Source organism: Chelonia mydas, chromosome 4 (assembly GCF_015237465.2).
Source record: "Chelonia mydas isolate rCheMyd1 chromosome 4, rCheMyd1.pri.v2, whole genome shotgun sequence".
NCBI lineage: Eukaryota > Metazoa > Chordata > Testudines > Cheloniidae > Chelonia > Chelonia mydas.
The window spans coordinates 98,942,527-98,968,420 of NC_057852.1; the positions used below are offsets into that span (position 1 = coordinate 98,942,527).

Below are 25,894 nucleotides of genomic sequence, written 5' to 3' on the forward strand. Positions count from 1 at the left end.
ATGTTGTGGGACTCAATCGGTCAGTGCCCTACCATGCTCCATACAGACAGTTAAACTAGGCTCCTGGTGAGGATGTGCACGGCCGACAGAAGGAGCATCGTGTGGAATGTTGTAAGAGTCCAAGAATGCTCAGCATTCTCATTGTTTGAGTGGCTGAATTTTTTGACGCCACTTTAAGAAATATTGTTCAGTTGTCAGTGGTGTGGGGGGGGGAAGAGGGAATTAGTTTTATTTTTTAAATATGTATTTTTATACCATTAGAACTCTCATAGAGGTAAGGTGTGTTAGAACAAATCAGCAAGTGCCTTGAGACAATCTTTCTGTGTCTCATGGTATAAAGTTGAAGGGAATTAGGTCATGTATAGTTCTTTTCCACTTGCCAAACTGCTAATGAAAATATACCATATGAATAAAGGTATTGCTATATGTGATCAACCAATGGCCTATCTAGTCCAAGGTCCTACCTCTGCCAGTAGCAAGTATCAGATCCTACGAGAAAAGTACAATCCCCCATGATAGGCAGTTATTCAATACCATACCCACACAGGAAATTTCTTCATATTCCTGCAATCAAAGATTTGTTTATCAGTGAATCTGACATTCATATTTATGTTATATCTCAGACTGAGAAATTCCATTTCTGTTACTACCAAATTGTGCACATTCCTCTCTGATATTCTTTTTCTGGACTTTACCCTTTACTAACCAAGTTACTCATGTATACTACTGCTCCTAAAAAGCTGTGGTTATAAGGTAGAATCAGGTGAGTCTGCTAAGCCTGTTCTGGTGGAATAGAAAAAGCTGAATAGGATCTGCCCCAGACATTTCTTCTACTCAAAAACATTTTCATACTTTTCTTGACTTGGTTATCACTACATTTAAGAGGCCAGCTCCCCAAAGGGTTAAGGTACATTGGTCCTGGAGAACCTTAAACTAATGTTTCCTAAGCTTGTGTCTCTTCTGAGTAGCGTGAGTGTAAGAGAACTTCCACTTCTAGTGCTGTCAGTCCAGCAGATTTCCACTGATCAACATTACATTCACTTAAAAACCCTAGCTTTTGGAGCTTGATGATTAACCTGGTAAACTCCTGCATCAGTTGAAATGACTGGATTTAAATCAGTCAGGTACTGCGATACAGCATGGTATGAATACCTGCTTGTTTCCAATCTGATAACGTCACCAGCATTTACTCAAGAACTGTCAAGGAAGCTACAAGAAATAAGAGGGAGCAGGGATGAATATGAACATTTCAGGGGAGGGTACCAAAGATGTATTTGGTGTGCTGTCCTTGGGTCAGTGAATGGGAGCCGGAAGATTTGTGGGAGCTATAGTCACACTAGAATGCCATTGGAAGAGCTATTGATAGGATTGCTCTTGATAAAGAACAGGCGAGAATTTGAGATCCTGTGCTGTGAGTATGGTGGATTTGGGCATCTCTCTAGGGATAGGTATTGACAGGACTACCAAGTCCAGTTAACTCTTCAGGTCCATTGATTTCCATTCTTTCTTCAGGAGCAATGCCAGTTATAAACAGTTTCAAAATTGTTTAGTTCATAAAATATTCAGGAATGTTAGCGTAAGTAGGTGTCTTTCATTTTACGTTCCACAGAGACATCTGGGGATGATAGGACATGTTTCAAGTCCATGGCTACAAGAAAATGTAAAATCTCTACCCTGCAAGCCTGGTTTCTTTGTCAAAGAGAAAGTGAAAAGTCATAAAAATATATCCAGAAAACTGGACTAAGTCCAGGTTTCTTAGCAAAAGAAGAAATAGATGGAAGCCAGCTCTCTAGGGATTTGAGATGACATTTAAGTGTTACAGTAACAACTAACCCTAATCAAGGACTAGGGCTCCATTTTGCTAGGCTCTGTACAGGCAAGTAACAAAACCAGTCTTTGCCCCAGAGAACTCACAATCTACAAGACAGACAGTCTGCAAGAGGTGGATGAAATTGACAATTGAGCGAGGGTGGGCTCTAAGAGTGAGATAACAATAAAATGTTTTTGCAGAAAAGTACAAGCCATAGCTCACTACTTGCCTAACAAATTCCACACACAGGGAACTGTAGGCACCACAGCAACTATAGGTTCCAGAAGATCAGTGGTTCCATGTCACAGGCTGTTTTGTACCATTCAAGTTCATATAGAAAACTGTGTTAGTAGTTTTAGCGTTTTCATCTTTTGTTCCTTAATAATAATCTAAAATTAGGCCTTTCCTCAAAAATCTTCTCTTCTCCATTTAAAGTAGCATCTGCCATTTCGGTATGACAGGTATACGACTCAGACTTCAGCTCTTTATCTGCATTCTAACAAAACAGCAAAGATTTTTTTTTGTTTAATTTAACGTTAGTCCCCCAAAACTTTCTCACTGTTTGCATTTCCTACTCCTAGTGTCTTCAGCTTACCCATCTCAGGACTCTCTACATTCTAGTAAGTTGCAGTGACTCCAGCATAGCTTTTTCACTTTAACAATAGATTTTACCTAATGGTTTGTTCCTTGTAGAGCTATTCTAAACATTTCTTCAGTCCTTAGGCTTTCAGTTCCACTTTTGTGATTGCAGGCAAAATTGGGTACCTGGATGTTTATTATGGCCTTTCAGGACTTGTGGATGGGGGCATATTCTGCAAGTGATTGGACCTTACAGGAATCTTCTACAATAAATTATAATATGTAAATGAAGATCTCAGAAGAGAGATGTTGGTGTCCTGTGTTGTGTTGTAACAAGCACCTCCATTAACTTGATATTTGCAATAAGAAAATAACAGGGTGGGGAAAGGTTCATCAGTAATAAAGTACAACAATGTGTTTTCATTTTCAGCTCTTAAATCACCCAGTAAAACTTTAACTATTGAAAGTGCAAGAATTATGGAATTGGGTTTATAGGCATGAATCTTGTCCAGTTGAAAATATCTGGGCTGAAGGACAGGGAGTCAGAGATTCTGTCTTTGGCCCTGTCTAAATTAAGAGAAATCCGCTTTGTTGTAATGATATCGGTGCAAATTTCTACAGTGTAGACAGATCTTCTGTCCATCTTCCACAAACATTTTGTGTTAAAGCCATGAGAGTTATATCTGTAAATCTAAATAAAGAGCTTTTATAGTGTTTATTGATTAAAAAGAATTGATGGATTCTGAACCATTCTGCTGAGCAGTTCCACTAGTAGCATTATTGTAGTTCTACAAAACTGTTCTCAGTAGTAACACAGAATGTACAATTTACCTGTATTTTCATCTCGCAAACCATCAAGTCTAAATATCCTGATACAGAGAGGTACCCCACTCCACACTGTTGTCCCAAACATCTTATTGCTCAATACTTATCAAGCTCTGTTGCTAGATTAGATACTTTAAACTAACTGCTGGAGCTAAAGAAACGTAGTGTGCGTGTGCCAAGATTTCCTACTGGCTCAAAAGTCACTTATTCTAAGTTGTAATTTTTATACAGACCACCGTTTCAGATTGTCTGACTGTAACACAGGCAACACTCGGTGAGACTTTGTACTGTACCTCTCAGCGGTGCAGCTCAGAATTCACAGCTCAGTGGCAGTGGGGGTGGTGAGGGGAGGCTAGAGGGGTTTAAAGCCACCTTTTTACCTTCAGAGTTCTTGGCTGCTCTGAGGGCTGGAGCGTTGCCTGTGTAATCTAGAGAAGCCCCGAGGGTCTAACAGCAGCCTCCCTGAGTTGCTCTGAATCTCCTCAGCGCTATGTGCTGCAGCCTCACCCCTGATATACGCATGCCACCCCCAGTGATGCCCCTTGTCATAACCATAAGGGTAGCCTAAAATTCCTCCTTACCTGTAAGGGGTTAAGAAGCTCAAATAACCTGGTTGGCACCTGACCAAAGGAACCAATGGGGACAAAAGATGCTTTCAAATCCAAGGGGTGGTGGGGGGGAATCAGTTGACTAAGGAGCAAGTGATTGATTATGTGATTTGGCTGACAGCTTTGGCTGCGGGTAGAAGAGGCAGGAAATAAAAAACAGGTCCTATTGCTAACTTGAGTGGGACCAGGGAGTTTCTCCACTGGGAGACCCAAAGACGGAAATCCTGGCCTTATTGAAGTTAATAGGATTTTAACACTGATTTTAAGAATGTCAAGATTTTACCCTGGGTGCTGTTTGGTCTTTCCTGGTAAAGGCCTGGGGAAAGAACCTGAAAGGAGCTGTGATCAGAAGCCACTGAGAGGAGCTAGTGAAAGACGGGAACTATTCACAAACCTTAAGAGGAGGGCTGTGGAGAATTCCTGAAGACCAGGGACTGAAAGGACAATAGAGCCATGAAGCAGGGACTGTGTTTTGGCCCCTGACACAAGAGAAAGCAACACCCCTGCAGTGAGGGGGAAAGCACTATGAAACTCTCGGGAAGGGCTGAAAGGACTCTGAAGCGATGCTAGAGGGGCAAAACGACATGGGGATAGAACAGGTTAAAAAACAAAATCCTAGTTTTTGCAAAATAGTTCTTGTTTAGAGTGTTTGAAATTAACCCTTTTAAAAAAACAATGTTGCAGGAATTTTTATTGAAAACATCAGAATGGTGATAGAAATTGTATTTACTAAAAACATAGTGTTTGGTAATTGAAAAGTTTGATAAGCGTTTTAATAATGTTTTTGATGACAATGAAAAAATATTGAAAAGATGTACAACTCCCCCCTATAAAAACTGAACAAATTTTGTTTTTGAAAGAAGGCCATTTTCTGACTAAAAATAACTTCAGCCAACTCTGGTTGGTGAGCCTGGATACAGGGTGAACAGCTGAATAAATTTTATTTAATAACAATAAATGAAACCCCATAGGGGAGACTTTTGTATTAAACATCAGCATGATGCAGGAGACTTTACTGATTTTGCTAAGGTGGGGCCCTGAAGTGAAACTGCTACACAAATGGTGTGTGCAGATGGAGAGAATATAGCAACCAACTGACAGGGCCAGGAGGGAGGAGAAGCCTTAATACAGTGTCTGAAACAAAATACTTGTTTAAAAAGTTACATTGACTGAGGGAGGTTGTGTGTATGAGACTGGGCTGTTATCCCACATGTAACTGGCTCTGTCTAGCTACAGCAGTTTGCTATTCTGAGAAAAAACACAAAAAATAGTCCCTTTTTTAAACTAGCAAACACTTATCTTGAAAGATAATTGGTTTTTATACTAAGAACTTTTTTTTCTTCCTTTAAATCTTCAGAGGTTTTCTGACTTCTACTGAACAGAATTTCACAGCAATTGGCAAATCCCGGTAATGAGAGCAAAATACTGAGGCACAGATCTTCAAAGGTAATTGGGCACCGAACTTCCATTGATTTCAGTGGGAACCAGCTTCTTAATATCTTTGAGGCTCTGGGCCTGCATGTGTTCTCTCAGTGACCTGGGTTCTGCTCGATAAGCAATTCCTGCTTATTGTTAACAACTTGCTGTAGTAATTCCACAATATCATCACATCTCCAGATATTTCTCTAACAAGGAAAGTGAAAGAGACACATTTGTGGATTTTTTTAAAACCAGTTTTGTAGATTTAAGAGCAAGGATATTGGGCTGGATCCTCGGCTCCATTTAATCCATTTTGCATGGCTCCTGCAGGACTAATCAGACTTAAAGCCACCTTAAATGACTCTCTGAAGATTTCGCTAGCATTGAAGGGGTAGGAGGAATATTTGGGTTGCAGCTTCTACATCATCTCTCTCTTGAACCCAATGTAGGGGGCATGTAACAAAAAAATGAAGCATGTTCAAAGTGCCTCTTTGCCATGTTGATCCTTTGTGGCCAGAATGGCCCCTTGCAACTGCAAGCAGTCAGCGGACAGAGCAATCCTGGTCTTATATACCTTTTGCTGAGTCTGAGAAAACATAGAACAGCTCCAAGACGAGGACACCTTAAAGGAGGTTTAGAAACCAATTTTGCACGCTCCTCCTCTGCTACTGCCATCCACCTGCCTCAACATGTGGCAAACTTTATGGGATATGCAGTGACTGGGACAGCCCCTATAGAAGTGGGGAGGAGAGCACACACTGGGGGAATGCAAGGGTGGCCTCTACTACTCTGCCCATTGGCCCGCTGGAGTAGGAGGGGAGCTGACTGGTCCCTTGTTGGGGCCAAATTGTGGATTTTTTGCCTTCCTTGCAGCAGTCGGGAGGCACAGTTAGGTTAAATAGGAATAAGATTTAGTAATCAATGGTAGTACTTGGTAAGGATGTTGGTTTGTCGCAACTTGCAGCCAATTTCCAGTGTGGTTAAAAGGCAGGGATTGTTCTCAGAGTAAAAGACCTGGGATTTTGATGGTAGGTTTTTTATACCCAGAGAATAGGGCAGGGGTGGGCAAACTTTTTGGCCTGAGGGCCACATCAGGGTTGCAAAACTTTATGGAGGGCCGGGTAAGGAAGGCTGTGCCTCCCCAAACAGCCTGGACGCCGCCCCCATCCACCCCCTCCCACTTCCCGCCTCCTGACTGCCCCCCTCAGAACCTCCGACCCATCCAACCCCCACCCCCCGCTTCTTGTCCCCTGACTGCCCTCCCCCCCCCGGGACTCCTTCCCCTAACCACCCCCCGGGACCCCAGACCCTATCCAACCCCCCTGCTCCCAGTCCCCTGACTGCCCCGACCCCTATCCACACCCCCACCCCCTGACTGTCCCCTGGGACCCCACCCCCTATCCAACCCCCCTGCTCCCCTGACTGCCAGTCCCCAGAACCTCCACCCCATCCAACCACTCCCTGTCCCCTTGATGGGACCCCCGCCCCGTATCCAACCCCTCCCCGCCCCCTTACCACGCCACTCAGAGTGGCAGAAGCTCACAGCCACGCTGCCCGGCAGGAGCGGTGGGCCAGAACACCGGCAGCTCAGCGTGCTGAGGCTGCGAGGGAGGGGGAACAGCAGGGGAGGGGCCGGGGGTAGCCTCCCCGGTCGGGACCTCAGGGGCTGGGCAGGACGGTCCTGCGGGCCATAGTTTGCCCGCCTCTGGGATAGGGGGAGACCTTGTGGCATGCACGGGCCAAGTTCCTCCCCCCGCCACATTTCAGTACCTTCTGTCCCCCTCGCAGGTTGTATGGCTGTGAGTGAAAGGATTCAGATGAGTGAGCTGAATCTAAGGGGTAAGCTGAGGAGAGTCTACCCTGAGTTATGGGCTATAGAGTAGGAGTCTTGTAACCCTGCACTGGAACCACTTAAAATGCCTCGTATGCAAGAGTCTGGTTGACAGGACAGGTAGCGCCCCTCCTTTGGTTAAGTTGAATAAAGTTGCAGCCTGACACTTAAAATCTGTCCTTGTGTCTGTCCTCGTCCGCTGACATGTCCTGAACACTGCTCTGATACAGCTGAAGACATGGCTTATTAACTGTAGAAGTTGGATATGCTGGCTGCTGCAACTGATATTATTGTTCTCTCATTACACTGACAACAAACTCACACGCCCTTTACGGATGACCTGCTTAAGATTTCTTGTTATGGGGTCTGTGACACTTAATGTGCCTTTTTATTGCAAAATGAAGGGCTGGAAGGTGTCTTCCAAAGAAACAATTTTTTTAATTTAACTTTACTTTGAAATAGGTGGAATGTCATGAGTGGAGGGATTACTCGGTGTCTCAGGTGTTGACTGGGTGTTTTCTCATTCCCTAACCAAAGAACAGGGTGCAGAATCCTTAATAAAGACTATGTTCCCAGGTGTTTATTATTCACTGAAGTTAGATAGGTGTTAACAAAAAATAACAAAACAAAGAAACCCCAACAAATAACAGTCTGACTAAAAATCCCTTCCAGGCAGTATACATCTCCAGTAAAATAGTCTTGCTCACCTTACTCACAAAGAATCCCAGCCCATACATACTCCACACATAAACAAAACAAATCCACTTGCCTCCCAAATTGCTTCATGCATCTTGTTTCAGATATCAATGCTGACCTATGATGCTTTAGTCTAAATTGCTCAAATACTGATTTCTGGCTCTGCCATTGTATATCCAACCTCATTAATTACCTTAATCTACCCAGAAAGCGTTAAAAGGAACACTTTATTTAAAAAGTTGGCAGAAGAATGATAAATTTTTGTCCAGAATCAATACGTAAGATTAAAACAGTTTATATGCCACATACTGATGTGCCAAAAATATTTTTCCATATTTTTTACCTATGTGCTCATTAAAGCAAGGCACACATTTTTCTAAGGGAAAGAGAAGTAAAACTTTACACTTACAAGTCTATTCTGCACCATATAACGAATATAACACCACTGCCAGCAACATTTAGTGCATATGCTTCACTGAAAAGAGAGGATTCCTATTTTGCAGAATTTAACTGATGCAGTCTACTCCCAGTGTCTTTCAGTTACTGAGCTCAAATTAACATTTGACTTGGCGCCATAAATTCAGAATTGAAGATATTGTGATGGGCAAACATCGTACCTATCTCTAACAAGGGGAACAAAGATGACCCTGGGGAATTATAGACAAGGCAGCCTAACTTTGATATCTGGAAAAATACTTGAACAAATTATTAAACAATAAATTTGTAACTACCTAGAGGATAATAGGATTATAACGAATAGCCATCGTGGATTAGTCAAGAACAAATCATGCCAAATCAACCCAATTTCCTTCTTTTGACAGTGTTACTGGCCTGGTGGATGTGCGTGAAGCAGCAGACGTGATATATCTTGATTTTAGTAAAGCTTTAAAAACAGTTCCACATAACAGTCTCATAAGCAAACTAGGGAAATGTCATCTAGATTAAACTACTATAAAATGGGTGCACAATTGGCTGAAAGACCGTACTCACAGAGCAGTTATCAATGGTTCGCTGTCAAACTTGAAGGGCATATCTGCTGAGGTCAGTCCTGAGTCTGGTACTAGTCAATATTTTTGTTAACGACTTAGATAATGCTGTGGAGAGTATGCTTATAAAATTTGCAGATGACACCAGGCTGGGCAGATTGCAAGCACTTTGGAGGACAGGATTAGAATTCAAAATGACCTTGACAAATTAGAGAACTCGTCTGAAATTAATACAAGATTAAATTCAGTAATGCCAGGTACAAAGTATTACACTTAGAAAGGAAAAAAAAATCAAATGCACAACTACAAAATGGGAAATAACTGGATAGAAAGTAGTGCTGCTGAAAAGGATCTGTAGGTTATAGTGGATCACAATTTGAATATGAGTCAACAGTTTGATGTAGTTGTGAAAAAGGCTAATATCATTTTGGGGTGTATTAATAGGAATATCATACATAAGACACAGGAGGTAATTGCCCTGCTGTACTCAGTACTGGTGAGGCCTCAGCTGGAGTACTGTGTTCAATTCTGGGCACCACACTTTATAAAAGATGTGGATATATTGAGAGAGTCCAGAGGAGAGCAATAAAAAAAGATAAAAGGTTTAGAAAACCTGACCTAATAGGAAAGGTTAAAATAAATTTGGTACGTTTAGTTTTGAGAAAAGAAGATACCTTGATAGTCTTTAAATATGTTAAGGGCTGTTATAAATAAGACAGTGATTCTCCATGTCCACTGAAAGTAGGGCAACAAGTAATGGGCTTAAAAGATTTAGGTTAGATATTAGGAAAACCTTTCTAACCATAAGTTCTGGAATAGGCTTCCAAGGGAGGTTGTGGAATTCTCATCATTGGAGATTTTTAAGTACAGGTTAGACAAACACTTGTCAGGGATGGTGTAAGTGCAGGGGGCTTGACTTGATGATTCTCAAAGTCCCTTCCAGCCCTACATTTCTATGATTCTATGGCAGGAGATCTTTTCTTGAGCTTGAGGTAAGATACTAGCTACAACCTTAACAAATACCTACTCCTATTATACAGGAGTGTGTACACCACTTTTACAAAAGTTGATGGGAGGGCCAGTGAGGATGAACACAGGAATTATCATTTTTTGCCAGGTGTCTACAATGTTATTGAACCTTAAAGTACATTCTAAAAGCAACCTGTCCTGGCAGCACTAAACAATCGGTGTTTTGCATGCGTGTGTGTGTCTGAGAGAGAAAGATGATAGCCACAGCCTTCCCAGGTTGTCACTGGCCATCTCCCATTTTGATGTTCCGATTGAAATAGCATCCTATGATTTCCTGGGCCTGCCAGGCACACCAGCAGAGAATGGATCGAAGAGGATAACCTCTGCCTGCTGCTGTTCTTTTATAGGCAAGCCCTTGTTGGCCTGCTAATACCAGAACTTGGGAGAAGTACTGGGAGTTAATTCCCTAACCAAGGAGTGCTGCCACTGGCCAGCAGTCACAGTGCCCTCCATGTGGGGGCACCAAACCCCCCAAAATGGGCTGGTTGTGAAGGGCCAGTCATCCTTTACTGATGTCAAACTGTCTGGGAAATCTCAGGTCTGATATTTCAAATGCACAGTAAGAAGTATACAAGAAATATTTCAGAAGTAAAAGAGAAAACACATTTGTCTAGGAAAAAGCCTTTAACTGCACTACAGATGCTACGATAGCTATCAATGTATTTTTGTTTTAATGTAAAGCATTATTTGTATACCCACAACAAAACATGGACCTGCAGAAGTTTTCAAGCAATCTTCTAACAGCTTCATACGAGTCTTCTGGAGCTCAGGACTGTCCCACTCTTCTGTTTCTATTCCCCAGTATAAGTCTATGACCTGGAAATCAATGTATAACACACTGTTAGTTTTATCCATTAGTTTAAGCTTCTCCTACATAACAAGATGAACAAGATCTCAGTTAAGAGATTTGTTTTTTATCTTTAAAGAGTTAATGTGGGCAGTGGGTAGAGCAGTGGACAGAACTGGGTGCTATTCCCTGACATGGACCTGCGCTGTGATGTAGGCAAGTCAACTTATCTCTCTGTTTCCCTTCCCACTGTCTTCTCTATTTAGATTGTAAACTCTTTGGGGCAGGGATTGCCTCTTACTATATGTTTGTACAGCACCTAGCACATTGGTGCCCTGATCGCAGATGGCGATTCTAGTTGCTATTGTAATGCAAATAATAAATGAATAATAATAATTATAAGACTCTCTGAGCAAAATCCTGGCCCCTATGAAGTCAGAGTCTTGCCATTGACTTCAACACAGCTCAGATTTCACCCAATGACTTTTTGACCCACCAGAGATCAAACTATCCTGTGCTAAAATGAACAAAAAAGACACGACTGGATTAGATATTGTAATATCACTCTTCCTTTGTTCCTTAATGTTTTGTTGCTCTGGAAGCAAAAAATGCATGAATTTATAATAGCAGATGGCTTGCTGTTATGACTTTCATCTGTTGCTATAGATTCAGTTTTATAATGCTAATAAGATGCAAGCAAATGCCTGGAAGAAGCTGGTTGAGGTTGCTACATTTATTTCAGGAGATTTAGTGATGAAGCGTGGTTTCACTACATATTTTAACTAACGGATAGAAGTTTTGTTATTACAGGACCTTAATTTAAAGGAACAGAGAGTCCTTTATCTGTCCAAAGGTCTCAGGTTTTTTTAAAAATAAACTGATGATATATCCTACTGCGATTTGCTTATTTATGCTACTATCAGCTTTCAATACAACCATGTGATACTATTATAAAGAAGTCATTACTGCACAATTTAAAAAAAATAATTAATTTACATATTTATTTGTATTATAATAGCACCTAGAGGCCTCAGTCAAGATGGAACCATATTGTGCTTGATGCAGTTTGAACACAGTAGTAAGAGAGAGTCCCTGCACTGAAGACCTTACCATCTAAAAATGTATATGGTTGATGGATTAGTCAAGTTAACCTTCTTGGAAACCGGCAAATCTTCTTAGGAAGGTTCTGGTAACAATGGCTGATGGGTTATAAGACCCAATCCTGCAAACAGTTATGCACATGCTTTACTGCCATGAGTACTCATCATAGTAAAGTTAAGCACATGTGTAACTGTTTGCTGGATTGGGGCCACAGGCACTACACGCTGGAGGTAAGTGACCACATGTCGTGAAACAGCCCAAAGCGTGAAGTGCATTATAAAGTGGAATAAAAGAGCATAATGTTAGAAAGAATAATTTTATACATTTATACTTTACATAAACTCTGTCCCAAACACCGGTCTGAGCAAGAAACTTCTTTGCAGCTCTTGCCATCTCAGCTTTCCTGCATCTCTCTGCTTCATTGATCTTTTTCTCTTTACAAGTGAAAATATTTCTTTTCTCCCTATTTCTTTCTCCTTCCCATTATTTATCTCTGTGAATTTATTATTGAACTCTGTGTTGTTTTCATCAGATGCCTGAATATTAGAATTGCATAAGACATAAATTAACTAATTCAGTCATTCTCAGCTCCAAAGATACCGTATTTGAATTTGCAGCTGGATGAACTTATGTCACTCAAGAATTTTCTCAGGCATCAAAGGAAATTTTTACTCTAACTGACCAGTCAGAAGTCAGAGAACTTGAGCTAGGACAGAAGAGAGAACAGTGTGTCAAGGGCTAACTTTCCAGCACGCTGTGTGCCTTTCCTCTATGTGTTATGAAAGGTGAGAAGGTATCTTTCTCATAACAAAATCTCCCAGCAAAATTTCAGTAGGATAGAGAAAAACCTAGTATCTTATGTTTAAATGATTTTATTGTTATTGTCTTCTTACTTTATGAATCAAACTTTGTGCCTTGAATGCATGGTAAATGCATTCTGATTTATTAAAATGTGATTATCTCCAGAAATGGGACTAAGTAAAAATGTCAGCTTTCTCAAAAGGCTTCTCCTTGGGTGTTTTCTAAGTCATAACTTCTTTCTTTACTGACAAAAAAGAAAGACGACTGACCAGGAATTCTATATTTTCACAGTTTTTTTCTTGTGGGGTGAATACCTGGTGCCACTGACTTTCTGTTCTTTTCAGGTTCTTATTCTGTGCTCATCACTGTAGTATTTGAGCACCTTCCTTTAATGCACTGAGCAATGGGACTAACGTCTGTCACATTTGTTCTCTCATCCTCTCCCCAGGTGAAAAAGTGTGTGTAGTAGGCAGTGTTTTGTTTTGTAGTGTGTGTGTTATTGTTCACAGTGTTGTTGTAGCCATGTTGGTCTCAGAACTAGATGGCATCATGGAACAGGCTACCAAAATACCCTGAGAGAATCTGCTTCAATATGGAAAAAAAATCTGATCCAATTGCACATATCTAGTTGTCACCTAACACCCCACACTGGAACCCATACAAGGTATCATTAAACAATTATAATCAATATTTGATGGGGACCACATCCTGAAAGAAATCTTTCCCAACCCTGCCCCCCTTCTGCCTTCAAACAACCCTCAACCTTGCCAAGCTCATCATCAGAAGCAAACTCCCCACAGGCCAGGACACACCAACTCAAAGCAGCACCAGACTCCGCCGTAACAACTGATGCAAAACTTACGCCCCCGAACACAGTTATCACAGCATGTGACGTCCCTCATCCAATGCACTAAATGCCCCAACAACAACTGTGTGGGTGAAATGAGACAATCACTAGGCTCTTGAATGAACACACGCAAGAAAGTGATAAAAGACAAAAACACCATATCCTCAGTGGGTGAACACTTCTCAAACTGATCACTCTATATCTGACCTCTCAGTCCTCATCCTCAAAGGAAACCTGTGTAACACCTTCAAAAGACGAGCCTGGGAGCTTAAATTCATAACTTTGTTAGATACTAATAATCATGGACTTAATAAAGCCAGTGGATTTATGGCTTATTACAACAATCTGTAACCCACTAACTCCCCCTGCCCCCGCTTCTTTGTTCTAGGACTCCAGAGATGTTAACTGGGCACTTCACCTTGAAAGGTTTCTTAGTATGTGTTAACTTCTTATGCTAAACAATCCGTTCCACCTTGTTTTTAGCTGTGACACTCTGTGGGCAAGTCTACCCTTAAAACACTGCGTGGGTGTAGTTGCACCGATGCAGCTGCGCCACTGAAGTGCTTTCATGAAGATGCTCCAAGCCAACGGGAGAGTGCTCTCCTGTCAGTGTAGTTAATCCACCTCCCTGAGAGGTGGCAGCTAGGATGGCAGAAGAAGCTCTCCTGCTGACATAACGCTGTGTACACGGGGGGCTAGGTAGGTATGTCGCTCAAGGGTGTGAAAAATCCACACCTGAGTGATGTTGTTATACCGATAGAGGTCTGTAGTTTAGACCAGACCTGAGTACCTTTTCCAGACCTGAAGAAGAGCTCTGTGTAAGCTTGAAAGCTTGTCTCTTTCACCCACAGAAGTTGGTCCAATAAAATATATTATATACTCACACGTTATATGTTTATGTTAGAAAAGGCAAGGTCAAAGAAACGCACCTTGCACTTACACCAGCAGGGGCTGAGGTTTGTGATGGTCTTTAGCTGCTGGGGAGCTTATTCCACAGTCTTGGGCTGGCCCCTGAGTAAGTTCTGTCTCCTGCATAGATGAGCTTTCTTTTTATTGTAGCTTCAGGTACTTTCTCAAAAGCAGGGTTCATTGGGATGCTGGAAATGAATGCTTGGAGCAATGGTTGTAAAAGGGTAGTTGGGGCCCACTTGCCTCAGTCCCTTCCAAGAAAACCTCAGAGCCCGATGATGGTAGAATGCTGAAGGCATGAATGGGGGTGGAGCATGTATTAATGCAGAGGCAGCACTGTAAAAGAACTACAGTGACTGGTGAATAATCTTTCCTTTCTGAGCAAAAGTGAAGTTTAGAATCTCCCGTTACTAACACGTGGGAAATACATTATTACTGTTGTGCTAGACGAGAGGATGTTGTTGGAGCATGTTTTTAGGCAATCACATTATCTTGCTGAAGCTGGTGGATGCACTAGCCACCTTTCATTCATGCTAAATGAAGGAGCAACTAAATGCCCATGGGTTCAGGGACAGCTGAAACAATAGACACCATTGCTGAAGGCACAGACCAGCATGGGAAGGGCTGAACAAGAACTAACTCAGGGAGAATAAGAAGGGTTTCTGTGGGACTGATTGAAAATGCAGAGGCTGAAGAATTGATTGGTGGAGGTGTGTGTCTCTCTTGGTCGGAAGCAGAAAGCAGCCAGAGAAGCAGATGATAGCAAAGCCTAGAGAGTGAACAGAAACAGAACTCCTTGAGACACAGGACTGACGGGAAAGTGAGCACAGATTTCTGAACAAAGAAATTGCTTCCTGCTTCTGTGTTCAGGGGAAAAGACTTTGTATATAGTCTTTGTAAATAAGGATTTTTTTACATCGAAGGATTTACAGGATTGCATCTAATTTACAATTTACAGGATTTACAATTTACAGGATTGCATCGAAGAACTAACTGACTATCATCAATTTTTCCTACTAATGGCAACATTATTAAATCGTAGAATCGTAAGGGACCTTGAGAGGTCATCTAGTCCAGTCCCCTGCACTCATGGCAGGACTAAGTATTCTCTAGACCATTCCTGACAGGTGTTTTTCTAACTTGCTCTTAAAAATCTCAGTGATGGAGATTCCACAATCTCTCTAGGCAATTTATTGCAACACAAATGATGAATCTTTCGCAGCTACAGTTCACTTAGCACTAGTAAACATGCTTTGGCAAGCAAATCTTAGAGACATAGGTGCTGACTCCACGGCTGGAGCACCCACAGAAAAAAAATTAGTGGGTGCTTAGCACCCACTGGCAGCCAAGCTCCCTCCCTCTTCCCAGCACCTCCCACTCGCTGGTGGCCCTGCTGATCAACTCCTCCCCTCCCTCCCAGTGCCTCCTGCATGCTCTGGAACAGCTGTTCTATGGCATCAGGTGGCGCTGGGAGGGAGGGGGAAGAGCAAGGATGGGACATGCTTGGTGGAAAGAGGTGGGGCAGGGGAGGGAAGAAGCAGGGCGGGGGAGGGGCCTTGAGGGAAGGTGTGGGCGGAGCAAGGGAGGGAAAAGGCAGGGCAGGGGTGGGGGCTTGGAGGAAGGGGTGGAGTGGGGGCAGGCCTGGGAGTGGAGAGAGGGTTGAGAGGAAGTTGGCGCCTATGCTTAGGGGTATCCAAAACCAATAAAGAGACACAGAAAATAAATAATTCTAGGATAAATTCCTACGCTTTATTGCTCATAAGCATGCTTCCATCCCAATTTTGCCTGAGCTCTTCTGTATCCTACATAACAATGGACCAAATTTTCAATAGTGGTTTGTAATTTTGTGCCTAGTAACTGCATATCCAAACAGGTGTGCTTGCACAACTTTGTGTGCACAAAAATAAGAGGCACTTTTGAAAATTTGGCTGTAATGCAGGGGTGGGCACACTACGGACTGTGGGCTGGATACGGCCCATCAGGGCCTTGGATCCAGCCTGCGGGATTGCCAGCCCCGTGGCGCTGCGGGCCCTGCGCCACTCCCAGACGCAGCCAGCACCATGTCCCTGCAGTCCCTTTGGTGAGGGGGCGGGCAGAGGGCTCCGTGCGCTGCCCTTGCCTGCAGGCACCACCCCCAACAGCTCCCACTGGACGGGAACGGGGAACCCCGGCCAATGGGAGTTTTGGGGGAGGTACCCACAGGTGAGGGCAGCGCGCGGAGCCCTCTGCCCCCACTTCCCCCAGGGGCCGCAGGGATGTGGTGCTGGCAGCTTCCGGGAGCGGCGCGGGGCCAGGGCAGGCAGCCTGCCCTGGCCCCGGTGCATGCTGCTGCCACCCTGGAGCTGCTTCATGTAAGTGGCGCCGGGCTGGAGCCCGCACCCCAAAACCCTCCCGCACCCCACTCCCTGTCCTGAGTCCCCTGCCCCGAGCCTCCTCCCTGCACCCCTGCCCTGAGCCCCCTCTTGCACTCCACACCACCTCCTGAACCCCAACCCCCCCTGAGCCCCCTCGTACATCCCACACCCCTCCTCTGACTTAACCCCTCACCCTGAGCCCCTTCCTGCACACTGCACCCCAACCCCCTACCCCAGCCTACATTCATGGCCCTGCATGCAATTTCCCCACCCAGATGTGGCCCTCGGGCCAAAAAGTTTGCCTACCCCTGCTGTAATGTCTCAAAAAATATCTTTCAGGACTGGCATTATACCATCATGACCTAATCTTGCATCATGACCTCACAGCATTGTGTTACAACATGATGACTCTGCATCTTGACGTCATGATGTTGCATTGCAATGTGGTGATTCAGTGTCAGGCTATCAAAAATCAACTGTCACAATGGGATACATGAGAAGTTTGCCCTGCCCAGCGAGCTGATATAGGTGTCAAACCTATATGTGCATGAAGGACACTGAAAATTTAGAAAGAAGGGGTATATGGGATACAGTGGAACAAGAAGATGCTTGTGAATGATGTCAAAATGTATTTATTACTTATAATTGGAGACATTGCTCACCAAATGTCCACCCTAATAGAAATATTACTCAGTGTTATTGCCTAGGTGGGTTGCCAACCTGACGCTCTGTGTAAGTGCTGACTGCCCAACCTAGACTGACTTTGGGGCTAGTCTACTTGCACATCTGATTTCTTTCTTTCTTTTTTTTTTTTTTTTTAAGTTTTTCACTCATGAGTCAGTGTTTTCTGTTTGCTTTCTTCAGCTTCTGTCATAACAACTCCTATCATCTTTATAGGTCAATCTTTTTTTCTTACTAACTGAAAGAAGTTAGCATTTTATTTTGCATATCTTTCTGTAGGGTGCATTATCCTGTTGAACCCTTTAAGCAGAAAACACTGTAAATTGTTAACAATATATGTGAACTTTTTTGCTTGAAGCTGGCTGCCTTCATTTGCTTGTGCACACTGGATTTTCTTTCTTCCTGTGACGGGACAAGGCCATATGGCTATAGAAAAGTAGTGAGAGATAGATATATCGGCTCCAGGCTAAACAAATCACTGGTACCAGGATAAGTGAAATGGCATCTGCTCCAGGTCAATTAAGACACCTGGGGCCAATTAAGAACTTTCCAGAAGGCAGGGAGAAGGCTAGGTAGATTGGGACACCTGAAGCCAATCAAGGGCTGGCTGAAACTAGTTAAAAGCCTCCCAGTTAGTCAGGTGGGTGTGCATGTCAGGAGCTGTGGGAGGAAGTTGCACTGTTGGAGAGGCTGAATAGTACACACCATATCAGGCACAAGGAAGGAGGCCCTGAGGTAAGGGTGAAGTGGAGCTTGAGGAAGTGAGGGCTGCTGTGGGGGAAGTAGCCCAGGGAATTGTACATGTTATGTTTCTAAAAGGTCAGCTACCATAGCTGATACTATTAGGGTCCCTGGGCTGGAGTCCGGAGTAGAGGGTGGGCCCGGGCTCCCCCTCCAACCTTTCCCCCCTGATTAATCACTGAGACTGGGAGACAACAGAGACTGTGCAAGGAAGGATAACTTCTCCTCACCTCCCTCGCTGGCTTATGATGAAAATGGCTCAGTAGACTGTGACCCTTGTCTCTAGAGAGAGAAGGGTTATGTGGAGGGTCACAGTGAGCCTCTGAGGCTAGCGAAATCCGCCAGGAAACGCAGGACCCACGGAGGCAAGGACAGAGCTTTGTCACATTCCATTTATCATATATCTTCACTCCCCCCTGCCACTATACACCACAAGATGCCCCCACTTAACAGTTGCTAATTATCCTGAGAAAATGTTTCCATTACGAACTAGTTTCTCAGTTTAAAAGAAACCTAGAGAAACAGATATACGTCAAGCTGTTTAAAGATTCAAAATATGTGTTCTGGAGGTATCCTTTCTAGCGTACTTTTTATCTCTATTTTAATAACAGTCCAAATCAAAATACATAATTTTTCAGAAACATTTTCGTGATTCAAAGGAAAACAAATGGAACAAATAGAGTACCCTAAACCAATTCAGAGATGGAATTAATGTATTCAGTCACATTTCCCCACATATGGTAATTGTGTTCCACAGGAGTGGTCAACACAGGAAGCCTGGCAGATCTGAGGTTTTGCAACAATTGAGACCCTGTTATCGGTGAAGCCGGATGACTCAGAGAAAACTGGACCACTGAATATATTAGAATGAATTTAAGTTAGGTCACAGTTTATCAAGTTGATGATGACTTGAGTATACTCTACAGCAGGGGTCTCAAAGTCACGGCCCGCAAACCTCCCCGGTGTGGCCCGCAGGGCTCCAGCAGTTTTGGGGCCAGCTCTCTCCCTTGGCCCCACCTGTCGCCCCTGGGCGCTCCCCTTCCCCGGGTGATTTAAAATGGCCCAGGGCCCCACCAGTGCAGTGGAGCTGAGTGGTGTTTGCTTGCTCGCTCCACGTGTCTGCCGGCCCCTCCCTGCGGCTGCCGGGCGGGGCTGTGCCTCTGCACGCTACCCACGCTCCGAGTGCCCCTGCGGCAAATGGGAAGCTGTGGGGGGCGGTGCCTGGCGGCAGCAGCGCACCAAAGCCCCCAGGCCCTCCCCACCTTGGAGCCCCAGGTAAGTGCCGCACCCCCTTCCCCCCTCCCAGAGCCTGCACCCCCTCCCACCCCCAAACTCCCTCCCAGAGCCCGCACCCCAGACCTCCTTCCCCACCCAAACTCCCTTCCAGAGCCTTAGGCAAGTGTGGGGCAGAGTTTTGGGGGAGCGGAGTTTTGGGGGGCGGATTCTAAGTGGCATAAGTGATGTTATTGGCCCGCTGGGAGGATTTGAGGACTGGCACTGGCCCACGGTAAATTGAGTTTGAGACCCTTGCTCTGCAGTATGTGGCTTTCATGGTAGCCAGACACTGATCAGAGCTTATAAGTAGAGGACCACATATAAAGAATAAAAAGTAAAGTACTCCCCTTTCATCCACCCAAATACTGTATCTATTACAGGAAGAAGCTATGTCCCTTCTTGTATGTTTGAAAAGTGCCTAGCACTTCATGGGCATCACTGCAAACTAATAATTAATAATAATGATTGTGTGTATTAAAAGATAATGCTTCCCATAATAACCATAAAATAGTGGGAGGTCGGACTGCCAAGAAAAAGATATTTTTATGAGAGAAAAATCCATCTCAGAGCTGCTGCAGAATGCTCTCTCACTTCCCCTTTGTAATTTTTATATAACCTTTCTTTCCCACTTGAGCCAAAAAAATCTGCTAAAATCACTTGTGTACTAATGTCAAAACTAGGGCTGTCGAGTAATTGCAGTTAACTCACATGATTAATTTAAAAAAATGAATCACGATTGATCGCAATTTTAATTGCACTGTTAAACAGTAGAATACCAATTGAAATTTATTAAATATTTTGGATGTTTTTCTACATTTTCATATATATTGGGTTGTAGCTGAAATCAAAGTGTATATTATTTTTTATTACAAATATCTGCACTGTAAAAATGATAAAAGAAATAGTATTTTTCAGTTCACCTCATAAAAGTACTGTGGTGCGATCTCTGTCTTGAAATTGCAATTTACAAATGTAGATTTTTTTTTGTTACATAACTGCACTCAAAAACAAAACAACATAAAACTTCAGAGCCTACAAGTTCACTCAGTCCTACTTCTTGTTCAGCCAATTGCTCAGACAAACAAGTTTGTTTGCATTTGTAGGAGATAATGCTGCCCGCTTCTTGTTTACAATGTCACCAGAAAGTGAGAACAGGCATTTGCAAGGCACTTTTGAAGCTGGCATTGCAAAAGGTATTTATGTGCCAGTTATGCTAAACATTCGTATGTCCCTTCATGCTTCGGCCACCATTCCAGAGGACATGATTCCAGGCTGATGACGCTCGTTAAAAAAAATAATGCGTTAATTAAATTTGTGACTGAACTCTTTGGGGCAGAATTGTATGTCCCCTGCTCTGTTTTACCCACATTCTGCCATATATTTCATGTTTAGCAGTCTCGGATGATGACCCAGCACATGTTGTTCATTTTAAGAACATTTTCACTGCAGATTTGACAAAATGCAAAGAAGATACCAATGTGAGATTTCTAAAGATAGCTACAGCACTCGACCCAAGGTTTAAGAATCTGAAGTGCCTTCCAAACTGAGAGGGACGAGGTGTGGAGCATGCTTTCAGAAGTCTTAAAAGAGCAACACTCCAATGCAGAATCTACAGAACCCAAACCACCAAAAAAAAAATCAAACTTCTGCTGGTGGCATCTGACTCAGATAATGAAAATGAACATGTGTTGGTCTGCACTGCTTTGGATTGTTATCAAGCAGAACCTGTCATCAGCATGGATGCATATCCCCTGGTATGGTGGTTAAAGTATAAAGGGACATATGAATCTTTAGCGCATCTGGCACGTAAAAAATTTGCAATTCCAGCTACAGTAGTGCCGTAAGAATGCCTGTTCTCACTTACAGGTGACATTGTAAACAAGAAGCGGGCAGCATGATCTCCTGCAAATGTAAACATCCGATGTTGCATCCAATGAAGTGAGCTGTAGCTCACGAAAGCTCATGCTCAAATAAATTGGTTAGTCTCTAAGGTGCCACAAGTACTCCTTTTCTTTTTGCGAATACAGACTAACACGGCTGTTACTCTGAAACCTGTAAACAAACTTGTTTGTCTGAGCAATTGGCTGAACAAGTAGGACTGAGTGGCTTGTAGGCTCTAAAGTTTTACATTGTTTTATTTTTGAATGCAGTTATTTTTTATACATAATTCTACATTTGTAAGTTCACCTTTCATAATAAAGAGATTGTATTACATTATTTGTATTAGGTGAACTGAAAAATACGATTTTTTGTTTTTTACAGTGTAAATACTTGTAATCAAAAATAAATGTAAAGTGAGCACTATACACTTGATATTCTGTGTTGTAACTGAAAGCAGTATATTTGAAAATGTAGAAAACATTAAACATATTTAAATAAATGGTATTCGATTGTTGTTTAACAGTGCGATTAATTGGGCGATTAATATTTTTAATTGCTTGACAGCTCTAGTCAAAACTAGATTTGACTAGTCATTGCCTTTTATGGATCCGCAATTGTTTCAGGACATGTATGTAAAACAGTTAACGTCTGCCTCTGCGCTTGTGGGGCTTCCCATTACGCCTTCACCTACATGAAGAATTTCCTGATGTTTTGAGGCCTATGTCACTCTGTCTTCAGATAATAGTTGAATCTATTTAATAAAATAGTTTTATTTTTGTGAATATCTACAAGGGAAACCTTCCTCAGTTAAGATATTCATATATTATCATCAAAGCAGGAATTGAGGTCTTTCTCGATTTTTATACTACAGCCCATCTCAGAATGTGTTTTCTTCCCGATTATGGATTAAATGCATGGTGTTATGCCTAAAGGAGACATCACACTGTTTCTTTCTTTCCTTTCTTTGAGATGTCTCCTCAGAGATGACTGAAGAATAAGGAAAATAAAGGAATTGGATAAATAAAATATATCAGAATTTTCCATGAATAGTACAGGAGAATAAGAGAAACTGGTTTTATTATTTTATACTCCCCTTTGCATTCTCCCCCTGCAGCATTGCTATAGAGACTGTCCAAACAGCTGATCAGTTGGCATCCTCACATCAAGATTTTTCATAAACACAATCTAAAATCACATTGGATGCTATTTCTACTGCCATACAGGCTGTCAAACTCCATTTTGATTCGAGGGGATCTAAGATTGAGTCTCTTAATTCAAATAATATTGATTTTCATAAGAAAAAGCCCCAACAACAATCAGAACCTGCTGATGAATGTATATCAAGAGTGATGCAGGACTTTAAATGCAGAATGATAGCTTAAAGACATTAACTGTTATCACTAAAGATAATGCTTCTTTATTTCATAATGTTGAGTTATGGGGAAGCAATGCAAAGGCATGTAATAGTGTGTTGGGAGGAATGCCTGAAGATTTGGCATTAGATTTTTCTGATAAATTACATTTTTACAATTTTGTATAGTGAATTTATTCCTCCTCTCTGAGAGCCTGACCCAAAGCCCGGTGAAGTCAATGGGACTCTTTTTTTTTTTTAAATGCAATACAAGTTTATTCAAGAACATCTTAGGTATTTACATGGCCCCCATTACTGATGTATCTGAGTACCTCATAGATCTGTATTTATCCTTCCCCATGAGATAGGAAAGTACTATCCCCCCCATTTTACAGATGTTGAACAGGAGCAGCTTGAACCCATGACTCCCAAGTCACCAGCTAGTGTCGTAAACACTGCATCATCTTTCCACCAATACCACAAGACAGGGAGCGGAGGCACAGCAGACTGGCTGATGAGAACACAGTACTGCTCTTGCAAGTGTGAGGCGAACAAGGAAGGATGGGGCTTTCAAAGGAACCTGTGGAAGTTAGGTACTCAACTCCTACTGAATTTCATCTGGAATTGAGCACCAGTTCCTCAAAGATCCATTGAATATCCCAGCCAAAACTTTGGAAGTTTATGTGAAATGAAAACAGCTGAGGTGCTGGAGGGCAAACAAACAATCCCAAGACACAGGTTCAGCATGGCACTCTAGGAACTAGATTCACCTCTCCCATCGCCACCAAAAGAAGCTGCCTATTTAAGTCCTTGTATATGACCCTTGGCAATTTACTTATGTTTATTTCACTCCTAATAGATGGAGAAGAAGATGTAAAGCTGGACATCTTTAGAAGACACTATCATAGGATGTATTCTGCACCAATTTATGCAGGGTAATGGGATTTCTACTTCTGTCCTCTCACCCCTTGCCAAAATTAGCTCTTGTTTTCTGCCATCCTTACCTGTTTCTTGTAGGAGATGGAGAAACATTTCATTTTCAAATTGTTACCAGACAGAGCTAAAAATTAACTTGACAAGAGCAACTTGTTAAAGGTGATTGGCTCCCATTGATTTCAAAGGGATTTTTCTCTCATGCTTAAAGTCAAATATGTGTTTAACTGGATCTAGGGCTGCACACTCAGCATCTTGCAAGATCCAAGACCAAAGTCAACAGGAAAGGAAATTTCTTCATTGCTTCTGGAAATACAAGTCTGGGACTTTATCAAACCATTCAACTGGCTACATCAAAGAGTGAAGAGACACTATTTAAATCCTGACTGGCACTCAGGCTTGCACTTGCTCTGTTCCTGTTCCTCCTCCAAGTTGTAAGTAGAAATAGGGCTAACCTACTCTCACAGTATGCCAACATTTTTATGGCTGACTTAGAACAATGCTTCCACAGCTCTCATCCCCTAATGCCCCTACTCTACTTGTGCTACATTGATGACATCTTCATCATCTGGACCCATGGAAAAGAAGCCCTTGAGGAATTCCACCATGATTTCAACAATTTCCATCCCACCATCAACCTCAGCCTGGACCAGTCCACACAAGAGATCCACTTCCTGGACACTACAGTGCTAATAAGCTATGGTCACATAAACACCACCCTATGCCAGAAACCAACTGACCGCTATACTTACCTACATGCCTCCAGTTTTCATCCAGACCACATCACATGATCCATTGTCTACAGCCCCAAGCTCTAAGATACAAACGCATTTGCGTCAATCCCTCAGACAGAGACAAACCCTACAGGATCTCTATCAAGCGTTCTTAAAATTACAATACCCACCTGCTGAAGTGAAGAAACAGATTGACAGAGCCAGAAGAGTACCCAGAAGTCACCTACTACAGGACAGGCCCACCAAGGAAAGTAACTGAACACCACTAGACGTCACCTTCAGCCCCCAACTAAAACTTCTCCAGCGCATCATAAAGGATCTAAAACCTATCCTGAAGGATGATCCCTCACTCTCACAGACCTTGGGAGACAGGGCAATCCTCGCTTACAGACAGCCACCCAACCTGAAGCAAATACTCACCAGCAACTACACACCACACAACAAAAACACTAACCCAGAACCTATCCTTGCAACAAATCTTAAACTGGTTAAAGAAAACTTAGTTTGATAGCATTCTGTCTGGTAAGAAATCACTTATCAATAGTTGTGGTTGTGAAATCCTCATTTCTTTTTTGTTTTATCTTTATGGTCCCCACTTCCCTATTGTTTGTATGATTTCTGTCCGGTTCTTTGATTTTCTGTCTGTTTCATAATTAATTTTGCTAGGTGTAAATTAATTAAGGTGGTGGGGTATGACTGTTAGAGAATTTTGTTACAATATGTTAGGATTGGTTAAGGTATAGCTAAGCAGGACTCAAGTTTCACTATATAAACTGGGGTCCAAAAGGAAGTTCACAGGCCCAAGAACAGAGCTGCCAGACCTCAACACTTTGCCAATGACACCATGCAGAAACTGGAGCCCCCCAGCTGGACCTGATCCTGACTGGCCAGCAGGGAAAAGTTCATCTGTCTTATTCGGAGTGGTGAGCATTGTACAGTAACTCCTCGCTTAATGTTGTAGTTATGTTCCTGAAAAATGCGACTTTAAGCAAAATTATGTTGAGTGAATCCAATTTCCCCATAAGAATTAATGTAAATGGGGGGGTTAGGTTCCAGGGAAATTTTTTTCACCAGACAAAAAAGACATTATATATATGTATGTATATATATATACACATACACACACAGACAGTATAAGTTTTAAACAAACAATTTAATACTGGTACACAGCGATGATGATTGTGAAGCTTGGTTGAGGTGGTGAAGTCAGAGGGTGGGATATTTCCCAGGGGATGCCTTACTGCTAAATGATGAAGTAGCAACTGGCTGAGCCCTCAAGGGTTAACTCAGTGTTGTTAATGTAGCCTCACACTCTACAAGGCAGCACGAATGGAGGGAGGGGAGACACCATGGCAGACAGAGACACACACCCTATGAGAGAGAGATGCGCATTGCTCCTTTAAGTACGCTGACCCCACTCTAAGTACACTGCCTTTTTAAGTTAATCAGCAAGCTGAGATGGCAGCTGCTGCCAGGAAGCTCCCTCTGTCCTGAGCCCTGTCGTGTGTCCCCCCTGCTCTATGGAAGATGGGGTAAGCGGGGTGCAGGAGCAGGGGGGAGGGGGACACCCTGACATTAGCCCCCCTCTTCCCCGCACACCAAGCAGGAGGCTCCATGGAGCAGCTCCAAGGCAGAGGGCAGGAGCAGCACACGGCAGTGGAGGGAGGGACAGCTGAACTGCTGGCAATTGATAGCCTGCTGGGCGGCTGCTGCACA

The 25,894-nt window shown here is 42.9% G+C and overlaps 1 protein-coding gene across 4 annotated transcripts in view; it reads right to left on the reverse strand.

Annotated features, from left to right (window-relative positions):
• Window positions 1–25,894, reverse strand: part of NWD2 (NACHT and WD repeat domain containing 2) — a 132,628-nt gene that overhangs the window by 50,633 nt on the left and 56,101 nt on the right. Inside the window, exons 1-2 of one of the 4 annotated variants that reach the window (XM_037897953.2) lie at window positions 14,249–14,321; window positions 10,497–10,599 (exon numbers count right to left, since the gene is read on the reverse strand). The exons of 1 other annotated variant lie outside the window; for it this stretch is intronic. Coding sequence is in view for 2 of the 3 variants with exons in the window: in XM_037897952.2 (XP_037753880.1) it covers window positions 10,483–10,599 (117 nt within the window). In the remaining variant the exon portion in view is untranslated. Of the gene's footprint in view, window positions 1–10,482; window positions 10,600–14,248; window positions 14,322–25,894 lie in introns of those variants that run through there. 2 more of the 4 variants (XM_043544540.1, XM_037897952.2) reach the window with 2 other exon arrangements.